The sequence below is a fragment of the Schistocerca nitens genome, chromosome 4 (genome assembly GCF_023898315.1).
Source record: "Schistocerca nitens isolate TAMUIC-IGC-003100 chromosome 4, iqSchNite1.1, whole genome shotgun sequence".
Classification (NCBI taxonomy): domain Eukaryota; kingdom Metazoa; phylum Arthropoda; class Insecta; order Orthoptera; family Acrididae; genus Schistocerca; species Schistocerca nitens.
Genome location: NC_064617.1, coordinates 866,128,421 through 866,149,281, shown reverse-complemented (window position 1 = coordinate 866,149,281; position 20,861 = coordinate 866,128,421). Strand labels below are relative to the sequence as shown.

Genomic DNA, 20,861 nt, shown 5'->3' with positions numbered 1-20,861 from the left:
CTACTTAAACCTAACTAACCTAAAGACATCACACACATCCATGCCCGAGGCAGGATTCGAACCTGCTACCGTAGCGGCCGCGTGATTCCAGACTGAAGCGCCTAGAACCGCATAGTTTCTTATTGAGACGATCAACTTTAACATTACAGAAAAACATAAACTCATAGTATGTGCAGTTTCTGCATACTAGTTGATATGGAACCATTACTGGTGGTCTGAGACAAGTGTGGCTTACTGATACTCGTCACTGCTGTCATGATTAGGAGTGGCTTAGAATTCAGCATTTGAAAGGCACGTTGAGGGTGTTTATTGAAGAGCCTTCCGCTACACGATCCAACTCCATATCCTCAAATTCTGCATTGTGAACAGTTATCTGTGAGAACGATTTCCTGTTCCTTATTACTTGAATGGCCCAGTTTCCATTTCTTTTACCAATACAGTTGTAGTGAAAATTTCGTTGCACATTCGCTTGCCTTTTCAAAAACTAGATGCTGTGGCAGCATACATTGAAAAACTGTCTGCATGTTTATGTTGAGAGGTAAAGCACTGTGTGGACAACCCAGTCACGGACTGGAAAAAAGTGATAAACACCACCACGGACACACCACAAACTACAGTGACTTATTTTCCAAAGTAGCACCTCTAGCGTCGTTGCGGTACGCCATTTTGGGCTATGAAACACAGTTCACTCACATGCGTTGTTCGTTCAAGATGTCGCACCCCTTGAAATATTCATTTTAGACACAAGATCCCTTTTCTCTAAATACTCAGCTTAGTCACTTCACTTCCCTTGTTTTCTGTGGATTAGAACAAGATCAAGATAGTATTTCGTCGCGTGCACATGTATTTATGTGTGTGTGTGTGTGTGTGTGTGTGTATTTGATTTTTTCTTTTTTTTAATATTTTGGCAGATTTAGGTTTATTTGTAACAAAGAATATTCTGACGAAGATATTTATCCACTGTATCCATTCGTCTCTGATAATAACATGAGGATGGTGCTAAGGATCGTAATATCTTATTCCTAAAATGTGCATTATCATCATCGTTTACATTACCGTTTGCAAAAAGGAAGGTGTAGTGTAAACTCGTCATTCATTAACTTAGTTCCAGATACAGTACAGTTTACACAGAGTCTGAAAGACTGTTTGATAGGCAACTCCTTCTACTCTACAGATAAATACCTTAACAGGGACTGTTAGACCAGCTTAAGTCAAACACTTGGTCAACAGACAAGTTAGGTATTTTGTGTATGACAGATTAACAGAAAAGTGCATAACTGTGTTTCATTCTGACAGTGTACTAATTCTGTAAATATTATCAGTTCCAGTTTATTGTAATGTATTCACATATTTTGACAATCTTCTGACAAATGATCAGAGAAGTATTATATTCAAATGTTTTATGTTTTTTATGTTATACTTTCTGACTTATTCCACACCCACGAGAATCATCTCATTTTTGGGTCTATGGAACTAAAACTGAATCTAATCTAATCTAAATCATATAGTTGTTATGTCATTCAGAATTTGTTGTTTCTAACGTAATGTAGCCCAGAGCGTAGGAAGATTTTTGAAAGAAATATGCAACACAGAAACGCATTGCAAGCTGTTGTGTCAGCAAGATACAGTACGGCACAAAAACAGAAATTGGACACTAAAACTATAAATAAATTTTATTTTACATTCTAACATTACAATATTTCTTTATCACAATAAATATTACAATTGTGTCTTTTTCATAAGACAAGATATTAATATCTCAAAAAAATGAAATAAATAATATTTGGTAACATCTTTGGGACATAAATCTATAGGAGTAGTTCTGGTAAAGAATGGCCAATAATAAATACATAACAATCTTCACGAAATATTTCAAGCAAAAGCTTTAAAAATAACTAAAAAATATAATAATAATATCTGAGTTTTAAAGCCATATTCATGGATATTTTATTTCTATGAGGAGTGTGATGTGTTGTTCAGTTTATAATTATTTCAAGAAAAAAGTTGAAACCTTATACCAAGACAATCCCATCAGAGAAAAACTACTTTCAAAGAAAATACGTCGTAATGGTCGGAACATAATATGTGGAATACTTCTACACATGGTCAGGAGCTGTTTATTGCCTACCTATTGGGAAAATCTTGCTTCTCAGAATGTTTTAGCCATCAGTGGAAATATTCACTGCACTGCTGTACAAAGATATTTATAATAAACTGGTTCCTACATGATCGTTTCTCTTACAATATTTTCTTTCTTCTGATTCTTTATAGTTGTAAAACTAAAAAAGCAAACAGTACCCCAAAAAAATCGTATAGTACGCACATGGGCAAGAAACTGAAACTGCGTTCTCATTTTGCAGGATTCCGATCTAGAAAGAGTTCGTTTGAAACTGTAAATTGTTCAAGACACAAGATGAGCTTTCGGAAATGAATCTCTTATCCGTCTGGCCTCTTCTCTCTCCACCTGTCTCTGTTTATATATCTGTCTCTCCCTCTCTCCCTCCCTCTCTCTCTCTCTCTCTCTCTCTCTCTCTCTCTCTCTGACAATGTGTCTATTTCTATTTACTTATACTTCACCAGTGTGTTTTCCACTCTGTAATGTGCGTGTTTTTCTTTTTGTGCTAAGCATATAAGGAAAAAAATCTAAGCTCATGCCACATTACGAATATATGGGAAATTTCTACATACAGCTTACCTCAAATTGTACAAAATATTATATATGCTGTTGGGGTGGAACAAGGCACAAAGTTGTCACACAGCTGTCTCTAGATTGTATCACTTTACACAGTACAGCCAAAAGCAGTACAAGGGAGGGTCTATTAGTTCTGCGAGATGCCGACACCGAGCTTCGTAATAGTTTCGCATAAAAGGCTCTCTCATCATTCCACTGGCCACATGGTATCTACATACATGAGTGGATTTCCTAGACGTCATTAATTTTCCAGGGCTCTCTTTCACATGTTTCTATTACAAAGAAGCAATACAGTGGTCTTATAAGGAACTGCAGATATCATGACGACGGCTGAATTGCTCGTCTCGCTGTGTGCACGAGGGACGTTTGGCAGTGACCACACAGTGGCTACGAGAAGACCAGGAGGTCCCTGGATCGCCGTTTCAATCAGTGGGCAGCCCTCGCCACAGCCCACCGACACGGTGGAGCAGAGTGGTTAGTGCTACGAACCGAACGCCTCGATGATCTCGAGGATGCTGGTGTAGGACCCGGAGACGAGGGCGGCGAGCGAGAGGATGATGATGAGCGAGTCCTTGACGAGCAGCCAGCGGCTGGGCCAGCAGGTGGCCATCTCGATGGCCGCTGGACACAGCAGGCCCAGCGTGGAGAAGCACACAGCCCCCACCAGCGACACCACGGGCCCCAGCTCCGGTACCGCCGCCGCCACGCCCACTGCAAGCAGTAAGCAGACCAACATTTGTCACACACGCAGTCCTCCCTCTGCTCCACAACTACTCCACACATGTGTTTGCATGTATTTTACACCTCCTCTTCCTTCCTGGAAAAGACTTCCGATTTTTGAACTGGTTTTCGTATGACTACAAAAACAGCTTGTTTCGAATAAAGTGTTTCTTTCTGTAACGTAAAAAATAGTAAGTGAAAGATGTGACAAGTGAGGTAAAAGGCATTTCATCATTGTAGGAATAAGTGATAACAAATTCAGACCAAATGAAAGACACAGTTCAAACAGTCACACCAGAGTACAGTGTACTCCCCTCTGGCAAAAGAAGGGTATGGTTGATACGTCACATTCTGAGACCTCAAGGGATGACCAGTTTAGTATTGGAGGGAAGTGTGGGGGGTAAAAATCGTAGAGGGAGACCGAGAGATGTAGATTCAGAAGGACGCAGGTTGCACTAGTTACTCGGATATGAAGAGGCTTGCACAGGATAGACTAGTACGGAGAGCTGCATCAAACCAGTCTTCGGACTGAAGACTGCAACAGCAACAGCATTGGTGAGTTCCTCCATATACTAAGACATATTTAATGAATTTCTTGTTTCTCATAAACTATTGGTACCGATTTAAAGGCTCCGCCCCCCCCCTCACCCCCCATCCCACCCCTCCCCGAATTCATATCAAAATGGGCACGTGATGTAAGATTAAAACTCAATCTATTCAAAACGTTACAGGTTTTGGTTGGTATTCTAGGCTCATTATCCCGAAATATCAGGAATCCCTACTATACAGGGTGAAAAGTATTTAAACCGACAAACTGTGGGAGGTTGTTGGATATATCAAAACAAATATTTTTCCCTAATGTCATTTTTTCCTATGAGGAGTAATTAAACAGGTACAGGAAGATTTCTCTGCCGGCAAATTAATTAAACCAACAAACACTTTTCCATTTTTTTATGACCAAGAGACAACACATTAACACAACCCAATTTCAATTACAGTAGATTTTCAAAAATTCCTCCATTGACACGTAAACAGAGGTTACACCGTCGGATCATGTTCTGTCTGACACGGGCAAAAACCCCAGGAGTATCCTGAATTGTTCCTGCTGCTGCTACTATCCGGGCAACCAGATCCTCTTCTGATGCAACAGGAGTTGCGTAAACAAGGTTGCGCATCTCTCCCCACACAAAAAAAGTCCAGAGGAGACATATCTGGGGATCAAGCAGGCCATGGTACAGGACCACCTCTGCCAATCCACGTTTCTGGGAACCGTCGGTCCAGGAATCGACGCACACGACGACTGAAATGTGCCGGCGCCCCGTCATGTTGGCACCATATGCGTTGTCTTGTAGGGAGCGGGCCGTCTTCCAGCAATTCTGGCAATGCTCTGACGAGAAAATTGTAATAGTGCCTTCCATTTAATGGCCTAGGTAGCAGATTCGGCCCAATTTAACAGTCCCGAACTACACCGACCCACACATTCACGAAGAACCGCACTTCATGAGCGCTAGTAACTCTGTGACATGTGGATTACCCTCACTCCAAACATGCGAATTGTGCTTGTTGAAGACTCCATCACGCCCGAACGTTGCTTCATCGGTAAAAAACACAGAGGATGTAAATGTAGGATGCATCTCACATTGTTCCAGGTACCACTGCGTAAACTGTGCTCTGGGCGGATAATCAGCTGGTTCCAGGTTGTGGACACGCTGTAAGTGAAATGGACGTAACAATTGCTCTCGAAGGACTGTTCTGGAATTCGTTTCATTTGTCCCCATGTTACGTGCAATTGCGCGAGTGCTGATTGAAGGATCCCGCTCCACATGCTGCAAGACAGCTTCCTCAAATTGCAGCGTTTTTACCGTGCGACGGCGTCCCTGTCTAGGTAATCTACTCAATGACCCGGTCTCATGCAGACGTTGGTACACAGCAGCAAAGGTCGTATGATGCGGGGTACGGCGATTTGGATGTAGTACGCACCAACCATATCAGTGTACTCACTCCAGCTGTATCGCTCCATTAGTAAACAAAGACAATGCACTACTACACTGGTGGACAGCAGTTGCCTACAACTGAAGAGCGTAATACGCCCTCCAACAACTGAATATCGTAATGCGGCCTGTAACAACTGAAGAGCGTAATACGGTCTCCACCGGTTTAAATAATCCTCTTAGGAAAAAATGACATTAGGGAAAAATATTTGTTTTGAAGTCCCCTACAACCTCCCAGAGTTTGTCGGTTTAAATACTTTTCACCCCGTATATAATTCTAAACGGGACAAATATCAGCCTCTAACCCTCAGCAAATAGCGTAGGTGAATTAATAGCTGGAAAGTTACACTGTGCTGGGCACACAGCTGCAATATCCATCTCTTCGCGCACGACGAAGGTGTACAAAGGGCTAGCCACCTGACCTGAAAAAGAAAGTTGTGCAGACGCTTATGCATCTGTTTACTCTCCGCAGCGATGTTATGGTGCAAAGTCGTTCTCGGGAAAAGTCGCTGGGGGAATAGGGGCTGAACGCCTAATAGGTTGACACAATCGTTAATAAACGCTTTAAGAGGTTTAATAAAGTTGCTAGTTCCCTGTCAAGAAAATGTTGAAACTGAAAAAAATATGTGTCAATACATATTAGATATTTCACTGTGTTAGTTGCCACCAATGTACAAAGTTATGTTAACATATAATTGACAAAGATTTGGTTGCGCCGTAGATGCTGTCAGTGGATGCAGAGACATAGGCTACTGTCAACCATTGGCTTCCAAGTAACGTTTTATTTACGGATGAAGCTGACTTGACGCACTATGATATTTTTCATTTTCGTGATACACATTCTTGGACTAATTTTCACGACTCTCCACATCACAAGGATTTCTCATTGATTGCGTTTAGGTGTACTGAGTGATCGTCTAATGGGGTTAGATGGAAGGATGTATGTTCCAGGACTGTTTGAGAATGCTCCCCTTTGTTGGAGAACGTGCAACAGCATAATGGAGCACCGGCAGTTTGCTGATGTTGAAAGACGACAGTTAATGTGCCAATATGGTTCAAAGTAGGAGCAGGGCCTGTTCCTTGCCCTTCAACCTCACCTGACTTCGATTCTGTGGACACTTAAGCCCCGTTACAAGGGAAGTGAAGAGGAAAGCTTACTTTACAATTACATTTCTACTAACTAGGACCATACTTCATACTGCACTCAATGGCGGCTCTTACGTTCCCAGTTGTCTCTCTCACCGTATACTTACTTTGGGCTGTATCATTGTTAATCTTACCCATATATATATATATATATATATATATATATATATATATATATATATATATATATATATATATATATATATATATATATAACAGGGGTTGAAACAGGGGTTGTTTTATTCAGCATTGAAATACACCATTTTATTCCCCAATATTTTAGCTACACAACACTATTTTTCAACGTAATCTCCATTCAATGCTACGGCCTTACGCCACCTTGAAATGAGGGCCTGTATGCCTGCACGGTACCATTCCACTGGTCGATGTCAGAGCCAACGTCGTACTGCATCAATAACTTCTTCATCATCCGCGTAGTGCGTCCCACGGATTGCGTCCTTCATTGGGCCAAACATATGGAAATCCGACGGTGCGAGATCGGGGCTGTAGGGTGCATGAGGAAGAACAGTCCACTGAAGTTTTGTGAGCTCCTCTCGGGTGCGAAGACTTGTGTGAGGTCTTGCGTTGTCATGAAGAAGGAGAAGTTCGTTCTGATTTTTGTGCCTACGAACACGCTGAAGTCGTTTCTTCAATTTCTGAAGAGTAGCACAATACACTTCAGAGTTGATCTTATGACCATGGGGAAGGACATCGAACAGAATAACCCCTTCAGCGTCCCAGAAGACTGTAACCATGACTTTACCGGCTGAGGGTATGGCTTTAAACTTTTTCTTGGTAGGGGAGTGGGTGTGGCGCCACTCCATTGATTGCCGTTTTGTTTCAGGTTCGAAGTGATGAACCCATGTTTCATCGCCTGTAACAATCTTTGACAAGAAATTGTCACCGTCAGCCACATGACGAGCAAGCAATTCCGCACAGATGGTTCTCCTTTGCTCTTTATGGTGTTCGGTTAGACAACGAGGGACCCAGCGGGAACAAACCTTTGAATATCCCAACTGGTGAACAATTGTGACAGCACTACCAACAGAGATGTCAAGTTGAGCACTGAGTTGTTTGATGGTGATCCGTCGATCATCTCGAACGAGTGTGTTCGCACGCTCCGCCATTGCAGGAGTCACAGCTGTGCACGGCCGGCCCGCACGCGGGAGATCAGACAGTCTTGCTTGACCTTGCGGCGATGATGACACACGCTTTGCCCAACGACTCACCGTGCTTTTGTCCACTGCCAGATCACCGTAGACATTCTGCAAGCGCCTATGAATATCTGAGATGCCCTGGTTTTCCGCCAAAAGAAACTCGATCACTGCCCGTTGTTTGCAACGCACATCCGTTACAGACGCCATTTTAACAGCTCCGTACAGCGCTGCCACCTGTCGGAAGTCAATGAAACTATACGAGACGAAGCGGGAATGTCTGAAAATATTCCACAAGAAATTTCTGGTTTTTTCAACCAAAATTGGCCGAGAAAAAAAATGTGTTGCATTACTTATTGAACTGCCCTCGTATATGATTCTTTTTGATACACCTTGTATCAAAAAGAATCATCCGGTTCATAAAAGTCGTAATTCTTATGTTATTAGAGATATGTAAGTGAGCAACGTACTATTGGAAAGAACAAACTGTCGAGTATTACGTCCGCAGCTCATGGTCTAGTGGCTAGCATTGCTGCCTCTGGATGACAGGGTACTGGGTTCGATTCCCGGCCGAGTTGGGAATTTTTCTCTGCCCAGGGACTGGGTGTTTGTGTTGTCCTCATCATTTCATCAACATCTTTCGTGATGGTAGGTAGATTGGATTGGATAAAAAATTGGACTCTGTAAAAATACTGTGCGTCCACTTCAGTTCTACTAAAATTGGTTCGGGACAACAGAAAGTGTTTAATAGTCTACGTTTTGCGCACTGCGGGTCAGTAATAACTGTTCAGCGTGACTTTCATACTAGGTATGGTGTGGATCCTCCTACAGCACAGAGCATTAACTGATGGCATGAACAACTCCGAGAAACAGGTTGCTTCAGTAAAGGCAAATCGCCGGGCCGTCCCCGAGTGCCTTACACAGACGTCGAACACATCCGCCATAGTTTCACAAAGTTTCCGTGGAAAACCGTTCGCTGTGCAGCTCGACAGCTCAACATGCCCTCGATGTCCGTCTGGCGTGTATTGCGTCGACGTTTACACATGAAACCATACAAAATTCAGGTACTGCAAAGTATTCCTGCAGGTGACAAACAACAACGCGTGGAGTTCTGTAACTTCGATCTTCGCAAGATGGGGGATGATAGTTTTCTTCTACGCTTATAGTGACGAGGCAACATTCCACTTAAATGGAAAGGTGAAATGACATAATGTGAGAATATGGAGAACAGAACAACCTCATGAAGTTGAACAACATGAGAGGGACTCTCCAAAATTAAATGTGTTTTGTCCATTTTCGCGGGAAAATGTGTATGGTCCATTTTTATTTGCCGCGAACACTGTTACAGGAAGCACATATCTCTACATGCTTGAGAACTTCCTTTTCCCACAGTTGGAGACTAATTCAAACGACTTAGATTACGAACAGAATGGGGCACCGACACACTAGCAACTGGAAGTGAGGGAATTTTTAAATCAAAGGATTACTGAACGGTGGATCGGTCACACTGGACCAAATGATTCATCCTTAAATTACTGGCCTCCAAGGTCACCGCACCTGACTGTATGTGATTATTTCATGTGGGGGTTTATAGAAGAATTGATTCCGTACTTCTGGATTTCCGGAAGGGTTTTGACACTGTACCATAGAAGCAGTAGTGAAATTGCGTGCTTGTGGAATATCGTCTCAGTTACGCCACTCGATTCGTGATTTCCTGTCATAGAGGTCATAGCTCGTAATAACTGACGGAAAGTCATCGAGTAACACAGAAGTGATTTCTCGCGTTACCCAAGGTAGTGTTCTAGGTCCTCTGCTGTTCCTTATCTATACAAACGATTTGGAAGACAATCTGATCAATCTATTAGGTTGTTTCCACATGACGCTGTCGTTTATCGACTAATAAAGTCATCAGAAGATCAAAACAAAGTGCAGAACGATTTAGAAAAAATATCTGTATGGTGCGAAAATTTGCAGTTGATCCTAAATAACGAAAAGTATGAGGTCATCCACATGACTTCTAAAAGGAATTCGTTAAACTTCGGCTATATGATAAATCAGTCTAATCTAAAAGCCGTAAATTCAACTAAATACCCAGGAACTACAATTGCGAACAACTTAAATCGGAAGGAACACATAGAAAATGTTGTGGGGAAGGCTAAACAAAGACTTCGTTTTATTTGTAGGACACGTAGAAAATGTAATAGGTCTAATAAGGAGACTGCCTACACTACGCTTGTCCGTCCTCTTTTAGAGTACTGCTGCGCCGTGTGCGATCCCTACCAGATATAATTGACGGAGTACATCGAAAAAGTTCAATGAATGGCAGTACTCTCTGTATATCGTGAAATAGGGGATAAAGTGTAACTGAAATGATACAGGATTTGTGATGGACATCATTAAAACAAAGGCGTTTTTTGTTGCGGCGGAATCATCTCACGAAATTCCAATCACCAAGTTTCTCCTCCGAATGCGAAAATATTTTGTTGACGCCGACCTACATAGGGAGAAACAACCACCATGATAAAATAAGTGAAATTAGATCTGGTACGGAAAGATATAGGTGTTCGTTCTTCCCGCGCGCTATACGAGATTGGAATAATAGAGAATAAACCCCCACAAGAAATAATCACATACAGCCAGGCACTTGAATGTGATTTTCAGGGTATCCATGTAGCTGTAGATGTAGAAGACTCTGTTTGTGTCCTTCACTTACCAACAACAATGAATGAACACATAGTGCATCAGAGTTTTTGTGTCACAAATCGCAATGATGCAGCATCTCTAAATTAAGTACTGAGTACGCTCGCCAGAATGTTCTGAACGAGAGGAAAGCGTGTGCAATGTTTTTCGCGCTCATCTTGTCTCCCGAACAAAACCAACGACGCCTGGACGGCTGCCGGACGTTTCTTTTCTGGAAAAAAAATCATCCCGGTGACGAGACTTGGTGTTATCAATTCAAACCTGCCACAAAACGACAAAATGCAGAAACTCGCGACATAACCGACATTCAAGCCAATGTGACGCTTGAGCTGAACAACATTTGCCGGCCGGAGTGGCCGAGCGGTTCTAGGCGCTACAGTCTGGAACCGCGCGACCGCTTTGGTCGCAGGTTCGAATCTTGCCTCGGGCATGGGTGTGTGTGATGTCCTTAGGTTAGTTAGGTTTAAGTAGTTCTAAGTTCTAGGGGACTTATGACCTAAGATGTTGAGTCCCATAGTGCTCAGAGCCATTTGAACCATTTTTTTGGAGATGTAATTTGTCTCTTCCTGGTAAATGTTGACCTGAGAGGAAGGGAAGTTGGGTGTGCTAATGTATTCTGTTACAGGTTAACTCAACAAGTAGGGAGTCTCAAAACGCATTGACGTTGGTTGCATTAATTAATATTCTACTCAGTTATTCTGCTATGTTTGTTTTCATCTCCCACAGTTGTTGTTGTTGTTGTTGTGGTCTTCAGTCTTGAGATTGGTTTGATGCAGCTCTCCATGCTACTCTATCCTGTGCAAGCTTCTTCATCTCCCAGTACCTACTGCAGCCTACATCCGTCTGAATCTGCTTAGTGTATTCATTTCTTGGTCTCCCTCTACGGTTTGTACCCTCCACGCTGCCCTCCAATACTAAATTGGTGATCCCAGAACATGTCCTACCAACCGATCCCTTCTTCTAGCCAAGTTGTGCCACAAGCTCCTCTTCTCCCCAGTTCTATTCAATACCTCCTCATTAGTTATGTGATCTACCTATCTAATCTTCAGCATTCTTCTGTAGCACCACATTTCGAAAGCTTCTACTCTCTTCTTGTCCAAACTATTTATCATCCACGTTTCACTTCCATACATGGCTACACTCCATACTAATACTTTAAGAAACGACTTCCTGACATTTATACCTATACTCGATGTTAACAAATTTTTCTTCTACAGAAACGCATTCCTTGCCATTGCCAGTATACATTTTATATCCTCTCTACTTCGACCATCATCAGTTATTTTGCTCCCCAAATAGCAAAACTCCTTTACTACTTTAAGTGTCTCATTTCCTAATCTAATTCCCTCAGCATCACCGACTTAATTCGACTACATTCCATTATCCTCGTTTTGCTTTTGTTTATGTTCATCTTATACCCTCCTTTCAAGACACTGTCCATTCCGTTCAACTGCTCTTCCAAGGCCCTTGCTGTCTCTGACAGAATTACAACGTCATCAGCGAACCTCAAAGTTTTTATTTCTTCTCCATGGATTTTAAAACCTACTCCGAACTCTTCTTTTGTTTCCTTCACTGCTTGCTCAATATACAGATTGAATAACATCGGGGATAGGTTACAACGCTGTCTCACTCCCTTCCCAACCACTGCTTCCCTTTCTTACCCCTCGACTCTTATAAGTGCCATCTGCTTTCTGTACAAATTGTAAATAGCCTTGCGCTCCCTGTATTTTACCCCTGCCACCTTCAGACTTTGGAAGAGAGTATTCCAATCAACATTGTCAAAAGCTTTCTCTAAGTCTACAAATGCTAGAAACGTTGGTTTGCCTTTCCTTAATCTAGCTTCTAAGATAAGTCGTACAGTCAGTATTGCCTCACGTGTTCCAACATTTCTCCGGAATCGAAACTGATCATTCCCGAGTTCGGCTTCTACCAGTTTTTCCATTCGTCTGTAAAGAATTCGTGTTAGTATTTTGCAGCTGTGGCTTATTAAACTGATTGTTCGTTAATTTTCACATCTGTCAACACCTGCTTTCTTTGAGATTGGAATTATTATACTCTTCTTGAAGTCTGAGGGTATTTCACCTGTCTCATACATCTTGCTCACCAGACGGTAAATTTTTGTCAGGACTTGCTCTCCCAAGGCTGTCAGTAGTTCTAATGGAATGTTATCTACTCTGGGGGCTTTGTTTCGACTCAGGTCTTTCAGTGCTCTGTCAAACTCTTCACGCAGTATCGTATCTCCCATTTCATCTTCATCTACATCCTCTTCCATTTCCATAATATTGTCCTCAAATACATCGCCCTTGTATAGACCCTCTATATACTCCTGCCACTTTTCTGCTTTCCCTTCTTTGCTTAGAACTGGGTTTCCATCTGAGCTCTTGATATTCATACAAGTAGTTCTCTTTTCTCCAAAGGTCTCTTTAATTTTCCTATAGGCAGTATCTATCTTACCCCTAGTGAGATAAGCCTCTGCTTCCTTACATTTGTCCTCCAGAAATCCCTGCATAGCCATTTTGCACTTCGTGTCTATCTCATTTTTGAGACGTTTGTATTCCTTTTTGCCAGCTTCTTTTACTGCATTTTTATATTTTCTCCTTTCATCAATTAAATTCAATATACCTTGTGTTACCCAAAGATTTCTACTCGCCCTCGTCTTTTTACCTACTTGATCCTCTGCTGCCTTCACTATTTCATCCCTCAAAGCTACCCATTCTTCTTCTACTGTATTTCTTTCCCCCATTCCTGTCAGTAGTTCCTGAATGTTCTCCCTGAAACTCCCAACAACCTCTGGTTTAGTCAGTTTATCCAGGTCCCATCTCCTTAAATTCCCACCTTTTTGCAGTTTCTTCAGTTTTAATCTACAGTTCATAACCAATATATTGTGGTCGGACTCCACATCTGCCCCTGGAAATGTCTTACAATTTAAAATCTGGTTCCTAAACCTCTGTCTTACCATTATATAATCTATCTGATACCTTTTAGTATCTCAAGGGTTCTTCCATGTATACAACCTTCTTTCATGAGTCTTCAACCAAGTGTTAGCTATGATTAAGTTATGCTCTGCGTAAAATTCTACCAGGCGGCTTCCTCTTTCATTTCTTACCCCCAGTCCATATTCACCTACTATGTTCTTCTCTCCCTTTTCCTACTCTCGAATTCCAGTCACCCATGACTATTAAATTTTCGTCTTCCTTCACTATCTGAATAATTTCTTTTATCTCATCATACATTTCATCAATTTCTTCATCATCTGCAGAGCTAGTTCGCATATAAACTTCTACTAATGTAGTAGGCGTGGGATTCGTGTCTGTCTTGGCCACAATAATGCGTTCACTATGCTGTTTGTAGTAGCTTAGCCGTTACTCCTTTTTTTTTATTCATTATTAAACCTACTCCTGCATTACCCCTATTTGATTTTGTATTTATAACCCTGTATTCACCTGACCAAAAGTCTTGTTCCTCCTGCCATCGAACTTCACTAATTCCCATTATATCTAACTTTAACCTATCCATTTCCCTTTTTAAATTTTCTAACCTACCTTCCCCATTAAGGGATCTGACATTCCACGCTCCGATCCGTATAACGCCAGTTTTCTTTCTCCTGATAACGACGTCCTCTTGAGTAGCCCCCCCCCCCCCCCCCCCCCGGAGATCCGAATGGGGGACTATTGTACCTCCGGAATATTTTAACCAAGAGGACGCCATCACCATTTAATCATACAGTAAAGCTGCATGCCCTCGGGAAAAATTACGGCTGTAGTATCCCCTTGCTTTCAGCCGTTCGCAGTACCACAACAGCAAGGCCATTTTGGTTAGTGTTACAAGGCCATATCAGTCAATCATCTAGACTGTTGCCCCAGCAACTACTGAAAAGGCTGCTGCCCCTCTTCAGGAACCACATGTTTGTCTGGCCTCTCAACAGATACCCCTCTGTTGTGGTTGCACCTACGGTACTGCTATCTGTATCGTTCAGGCACGCAAGCCTCCCCACCAACGGCAAGGTCCATGGTTCATGGGGGCAAGTCTCCACAGTGTTTTTCATCAGATACGTTTCTCTTCTGTTTATAAACCGTCTTCTGGCGTAATTAGTGTTTTCGCCTTTTTATTTTACGATTATGTTAATACGAAAGAAGCAGAAAAAATCAAATGGCTCTGAGCACTATGGGACTCAACATCTTAGGTCATAAGTCCCCTAGAACTTAGAACTACTTAAACCTAACTAACCTAAGGACATCACACACACCCATGCCCGAGGCAGGATTCGAACCTGCGACCGTAGCAGTCCCGCGGTTCCGTACTGCAGCGCCTGAACCGCACGGCCACCGCGGCCGGCAAGAAGCAGAAAGAGAATTATCCAAAGCAGAATGAAAATATTTTTCCACCAGTTCCCTTGAAGATGATACGTGAATCGTCAGCTTTCTTATGATAAAATTTGCGTTGGTAAAGAGAATTGTGCTGGAAGCTTGTGTCTATACTTACTTAAACATGTATTGATATTAAAGTGTTTCCCTTGCACTGTAGTATTCAAAATGGTTCGAATGGCTCTGAGCACTATTGGACTTAACATCTGAGGTCATCAGTCCCCTAGAACTTAGAACTACTTAAATCTAACTAACCTAAGGACATCACACACATCCATGCCAGAAGCAGGCTTCGAACCTGTGACGGTAGCGGTCGCGCGGTTCCATGCTGAAGCGCCTAGAACCGCTCGGCCACTACGGGCGGCTTGTAATATTCAGCACAATTTTAATATCCCCACCAACGGCCGGTTTCGACATCGCCTCAGCGGCACTGCAGATCGAAGTTGACAATTACTACCTGGGACATTGTAACGAAGCAGGGTTGCCCACTGCTATCCTGTTTTGGTTTTACGCTACACTACTTCAGTAACTTAGTTAAGAAATTATTTTTTTTTTTTCATTTCATTACTCAGATTCCGACTACAGATTCTGTGGCCTTCAGCTTCATAGCACAGAATTCAGAAATAGTTTAAATAAAATTCCCCTAGTAAAATCTATTATTTCAGTACATTCTAATGTCTATTCTGAAAGTACTGAGCTAATTAGTTTTATTGGAAATGCATCCTATTAAAAGTTATGAACAACGACGTATATTGTGCCATACATATTAAGTAAAATTCAAGTGAGCTAATAGATCAAATTCAGCTATAAGACTACATCCAAAAGAAAACCTAAATTTCACTGATTCCAGCAAAGTATTTAAATTAACCTAAAGTCTATTAGTTAAATAGATGTTAAGACTTGAAATCTGTAGCCTGTATGACTTTCAGTGCCAATTTTGACCAAACTATTGAATAATTCCGAGATCTGTTTTGATACTTTTGCTACTTATATTTTTCTACGTAAAATGACTCCAGTCTCAACTTTGTAAGGGCATTAATTAAGAATTAAGTAAATTTTAATAAGTAAAAATTATTGTTCAAGAGGGCTGCCATAGTTATAAGTCGGGAATTCCCACTGCGGATGCATAAGTTAGTTCTGCGCATTCAAATTGATGCAGCTCACTCATGTTATTTAAGTAATAAAACGCAATAGTTAACTTCAAAACCTGGGAAATTATAAACTATAATATATTAACAGAAATAGTCAAATATTCAAGCACTCGTCTATATAAGGTACGAGCTGGTGCAGTTCTCGGTTAGTTCTCGGTTAGATTCTCATGGAGCAAAGTGCGGCAAGTCGGTGACGGAATGAGATGTGATAAAACTTGAAACAGAAGCTTAACTTTTCCGGTCGGTACCAAAAAAGTGTAATTGTATTCGGCTTTGAACATTTAACGCGTATTGAGAACATTGTTAAAGACTGGAACTTTTTGACCTGCCTAATAAGACGATTATTAAGTTTAAGAGGCTTGGTCACTTGAATATTGTGTGTGTGAGTGACAACAAATAAATCGCACTGTGGTTGTCATAAGTGTTCAACAATGAATATGGTCTTGATTTTGATTTTGGGAAACATAATCTAGGATCCTGGCTTCTTAATTGCAGTGTGATTTAGGTGAGACGGACGCAGCTACCGAGAAGACAATATTGAATAAGCAAAGCAAGGTAGGTCAGGAACACTGCGCACTATCTACTGGGTGAGGAAATGTTTCACTACATCCGGTTGTGACGTGAACTAATACAAGGATTCAGCCCGGCAAGTTACAACATGTGTGTGATACTACGGGGCCAGCCTGTCAGCCTTGATTATGTTAGTACAGTCTGTTGCATGAGCTTCTATCGATTAAAGGGTTCTGGCTATTGGATTTCGACCCTGGATTGTACCTGGACTTCCTTGTCCTTTTTATTACCTTTCGTTCAGTCTTCTATTCTCAATGAACTCGGCTTTGTTCACGGATTACGCATTCGAATCGGGGGCGGACAGAGGAACTGTGAGTGCTCAGTTTTCGGAGCAGAGCCCAGATGTCAGGACGTCACCTTGCCGACCTGCCAGCAGGTACCCACACTCACCTGTGAGCAGGACGACACAGACGCGCAGAGTGTACTCGAAGCAGTTCCAGCGCTTCTGCGACACGCGGTCGCCCACCATCTTCAGCACGATCTCCGTGGCCACGTGGAACTGCAGCGGGTACGTGAACATGATGGCCAGCCCGATCAGGATCTTCACCGCCTGGCCCAGTCTGCAACACGCCGCTCGTTTCAGAACGCGCCAGCAGCGTCGTCGGGATCGTCACACAATGCTATTGGAATGAGATTTTCACTCTGCAGCGGAGTGTGCGCTGATATGAAACTTCCTGGCAGATTAAAACTGTGTGCCGGACCATGACTCGAACTCGGGACCTTTGCCTTTCGCGGGCAAGTGCTCTACCAACTGAGCTACCCAAGCACGACTCACGCCCCGTCCCTCTTTCAGGAGTGCTAGTTCTGCAAGTTTCGAAGAAGAGCTTCTGTTAAGATTGGAAGGTAGGAGACGAGGTACTGGCAGAAGTAAAGCTGTGAGGACGGGGCACGAGTCGTGCTTGGGTAGCTCAGTTGGTAGAGCACTTGCCCGCGAAAGGCAAAGGTCCCGAGTTCGAGTCTCGGTCCGGCACACAGTTTTAATCTGCCAGGAAGTTTCAATGCTATTGGAATCCACTGGTTACGTTCTCTGGCCTGTTGCGGTAAATGCGTGACCTCATGTCCGCCACAGACAGGAAAGGAAAGAACTGTATTAGAGGCAAGTAAATAGTAGCATTTGTCACCCCATTCTACCATGATTACAGCTATGCTCGTCGTAACATGGACTCTACGAGACACTGAAAGTATTTGCGTTTTTAATCTACACCTTCGGAAAAACATAATGTATTTCTCTTTTCTTTTCTTTACTCCAACACGTTTCGGCACTTACAAATCACATTCGTGGTTGGTTTTCTATTTTATGTCTAAAAACCATGACATCTGCTCAGCTGAAACTACATTTAGAAAAAGATTAAGGAAAAACGTGTGATAGCATTTTCAGAATCTACATCTACATCCATACCCCGCACGTCACCTGACGGTGTGTGGCGGAGGATACCCTGAGTACCTCTATCGGTTCTCCCTTCTATTCCAGTCTCGTATTGTTCGTGGTAAGGATTGTCGGTATGCCTCTGTGTGGGCTCTAATCTCTCTGATTTTATCCTCATGGTCTCTTCGCGAGATATACGTGGGAGGGAGCAATATACTACTTGACTCCTCGGTGAAGGTATGTTCTCGAAACTTCAACAAAAGCCCGTACCGAGCTACTGAGCGTCTCTCCTGCAGAGTCGTCCACTGGAGTTTATCTGTCATCTACGTAACGCTTTCGCGATTACTAAATGATCCTGTAACGAAGCGCGCTGCTCTCCGTTGGATCTTCTCTATCTCTTCTATCAACCCTATCTGGTACGGATCCCACACCAGTGAGCAGTATTCAAGCAGTGGGCGAACAAGCGTACTGTAACCTATTTCCTTTGTTTTCAGATTGCATTTCCTTAGGATTCTGCCAATGAATCTCAGTCTGGCATCTGCTTTACCGACGATCAACTTTATATGATCATTCCATTTTAAATCACTCCTAATGCGTACTCCCAGATAATTTATGGAATTAACTGCTTCCAGTTGCTGACCTGCTATATTGTAGCTAAATGATAAGGGATCTTTCTTTCTATATATTCGCAGCACATTACACTTGTCTACGTTGATATTCAATTGCCATTCCCTGCACCATGCGTCAATTCACTGCAGATCCTCCTGCACTTCAGTACAATTTTCCATTGCTACAACCTCTCGATATACCACAGTATCATCCACAAAAAGCCTCAGTGAATTTCCGATGTCATCCACAAGGTCATTTATGTGTATTGTGAATAGCAAAGGTCCTATGACACTCCCCTGCGGCATACCTGAAATCACTCTTACTTCGGAAGACTTCTCTCCATTGAGAATGACATGCTGCGTTCTGTTATCTAGGAACTCTTCAATCCAATCACACAATTGGTCTGATAGTCCATATGTTCTTACTTTGTTCATTAAACGACTGTGGGGAACTGTATCGAACGCCTTGCGGAAGAAACACAGCATCTACCCGTGTCTATGGCCCTCTGAGTCTCATGGACGAATAGCGCGAGTTGGGTTCCACACGATCGTCTTTTTCGAAACCCATGCTGATTCCTACAGAGTAGAATTTATGAAGCTGAAGGTGACTAGTCAAAAAATTGCACATGTTAAAGTTCTTAGACCTAAAATAGAAAACCAATCACGAAATTCGTATAATATTTTCTACAGAAATGAAACAAGAATCACTAATGCTGATACATAGCTGTCGAAACAAGTTTAGGTAATGAACAGAAAAAAGAAATACGTAGTGCTTTGCAGAGGCGAATTTTTTAAAGAAATTAATTTAATTCGCAAACACAGAGGAAAATAAACGTCAACAGTTGCTTTGAGCTACACCAAGATGGCTATTAAAGGCAGTGGGGGCCCAGCATGACTCTTGACCATCCAACTGAATAATTCACAGGAAGGTCGGAAGAAAACAAAAAAAAAGTAGCATGTGACACAGTAGGCCTCTGAGCTACTGTGAGGAGCTAAATGTACACAACAATAGGCGTGAGCCACAACAAAGCTTATCAACTTAGATTTTCAAATCTGTGATTCATTACTTAGCCTTTTCAGTTCTGTCGGAAGCCTACAGAAAATAAAAGCCACAGAACAGTGCAGGTCTTTCCATACAGACGTAAATGAAATGTTGTCAAAATGCGAATTGTTTTTCCATCTAGTGTGCACTGAGTGAATGTTGCAGGATCTTTTTGATTATATAACAAATGGCTTCAAATGGCTCTGAGCACTATGTGACTTAACTTCTGAGGTCATCAGTCCCCTAGAACGTAGAACTACTTAAATCTAACTAACCTAAGGACAACACACACATCCTAGCCCGAGGCAGGATTCGAACCTGCGACCGTAGTAGTCGCGCGGTTCCAGACTGCAGCGCCTAGAACCGCTCGACCACTTCGGCCGGCGATTATATAACATTTTTAACCACAAACTTCGTGATAGAGTATGTATACACAGAATGTGAATTTATAATACCGAAATCATTGAACAAGGGCTCTTCACCAAATTCTTTGAACTGACAACGCAGGCCGTTTTGACTTTACTTTTTTGGGGGTAAGAATATTGTTTGTCAGTGTAAATAGTTACTCCAACTATGGTACCATGGGACGTAACAGAGTGAAAGTATAGAAACCAAACAATATTTCGCCTTTGGTTAGTAAACAGAGTTGCCCCAACAGTATGATGTTACGATATATGTATATAATAGAGTGAAAATAAATCACGCACCGCAAATATTGCAGAAATGGGAAGTTCTATTGATGTGTGGTTTTCACAGAATGGATTGGTAGTCAGGAGCTCGTACTGAAAGCCAATGAACAGAGTGTACTAATACTTAGAAAGCGTATTTTTGTGTAAATGAAACAATGCCTATTGACATTAACGAACTAAAAGTAGAGTAAATTAGAGTTCGTTGGGATCGTTTATGAGAGACCATATTTTAAAAAGTTTCCACACCAATAATCGTTTGTGCCATTCAACCCGTGCAGTTTGCTAGGTACGATGCTGTCATGTTTGCTGTGATGTGTGCGTGTACATTCTTTAGTTGCACTGCGATTTGCTAATCAGTTAGTGTGTAACAGTGCAAGCAGTAGGTCGTGAATGGACGATGGGATTTACCAATGCAAAAAGCCGACATGCTCATGGTGTACCAAGAGTGTAGGAAGAAAGCAGTTCGTTCTTGTACAGTGCATGCGGCAAGATACACCAATAAACGTCAACTACCTCGGCAATTATTTAACAATGTCTTCAACCAGTTACGTGAAAGTAGTAGTGCAACAAGCAGACAACGTAACAGAATGGAACGAGCAATGACGGAAGAGTGCGAAATTAGTGTTCTTGCTGCTGTTGCAGCTGATCCGCGCGTTAGCTCCCGCGCA

General features: G+C 42.2%; 1 protein-coding gene across 1 annotated transcript in view; it reads right to left on the bottom strand.

Annotated features, from left to right (window-relative positions):
• Positions 1 to 1,788: 1,788 nt before the first annotated feature.
• LOC126251904 (proton-coupled amino acid transporter-like protein CG1139) overlaps positions 1,789 to 20,861 on the bottom strand; it is a 179,162-nt gene continuing 160,089 nt past the window's right edge. Inside the window, exons 9-10 of the mRNA XM_049952630.1 lie at positions 16,879 to 17,048; positions 1,789 to 3,403 (exon numbers count right to left, since the gene is read on the bottom strand). Coding sequence (XP_049808587.1) covers positions 3,174 to 3,403; positions 16,879 to 17,048 — 400 coding nt within the window. The 3' untranslated portion in view covers positions 1,789 to 3,173. The remainder of the gene's footprint in view (positions 3,404 to 16,878; positions 17,049 to 20,861) is intronic.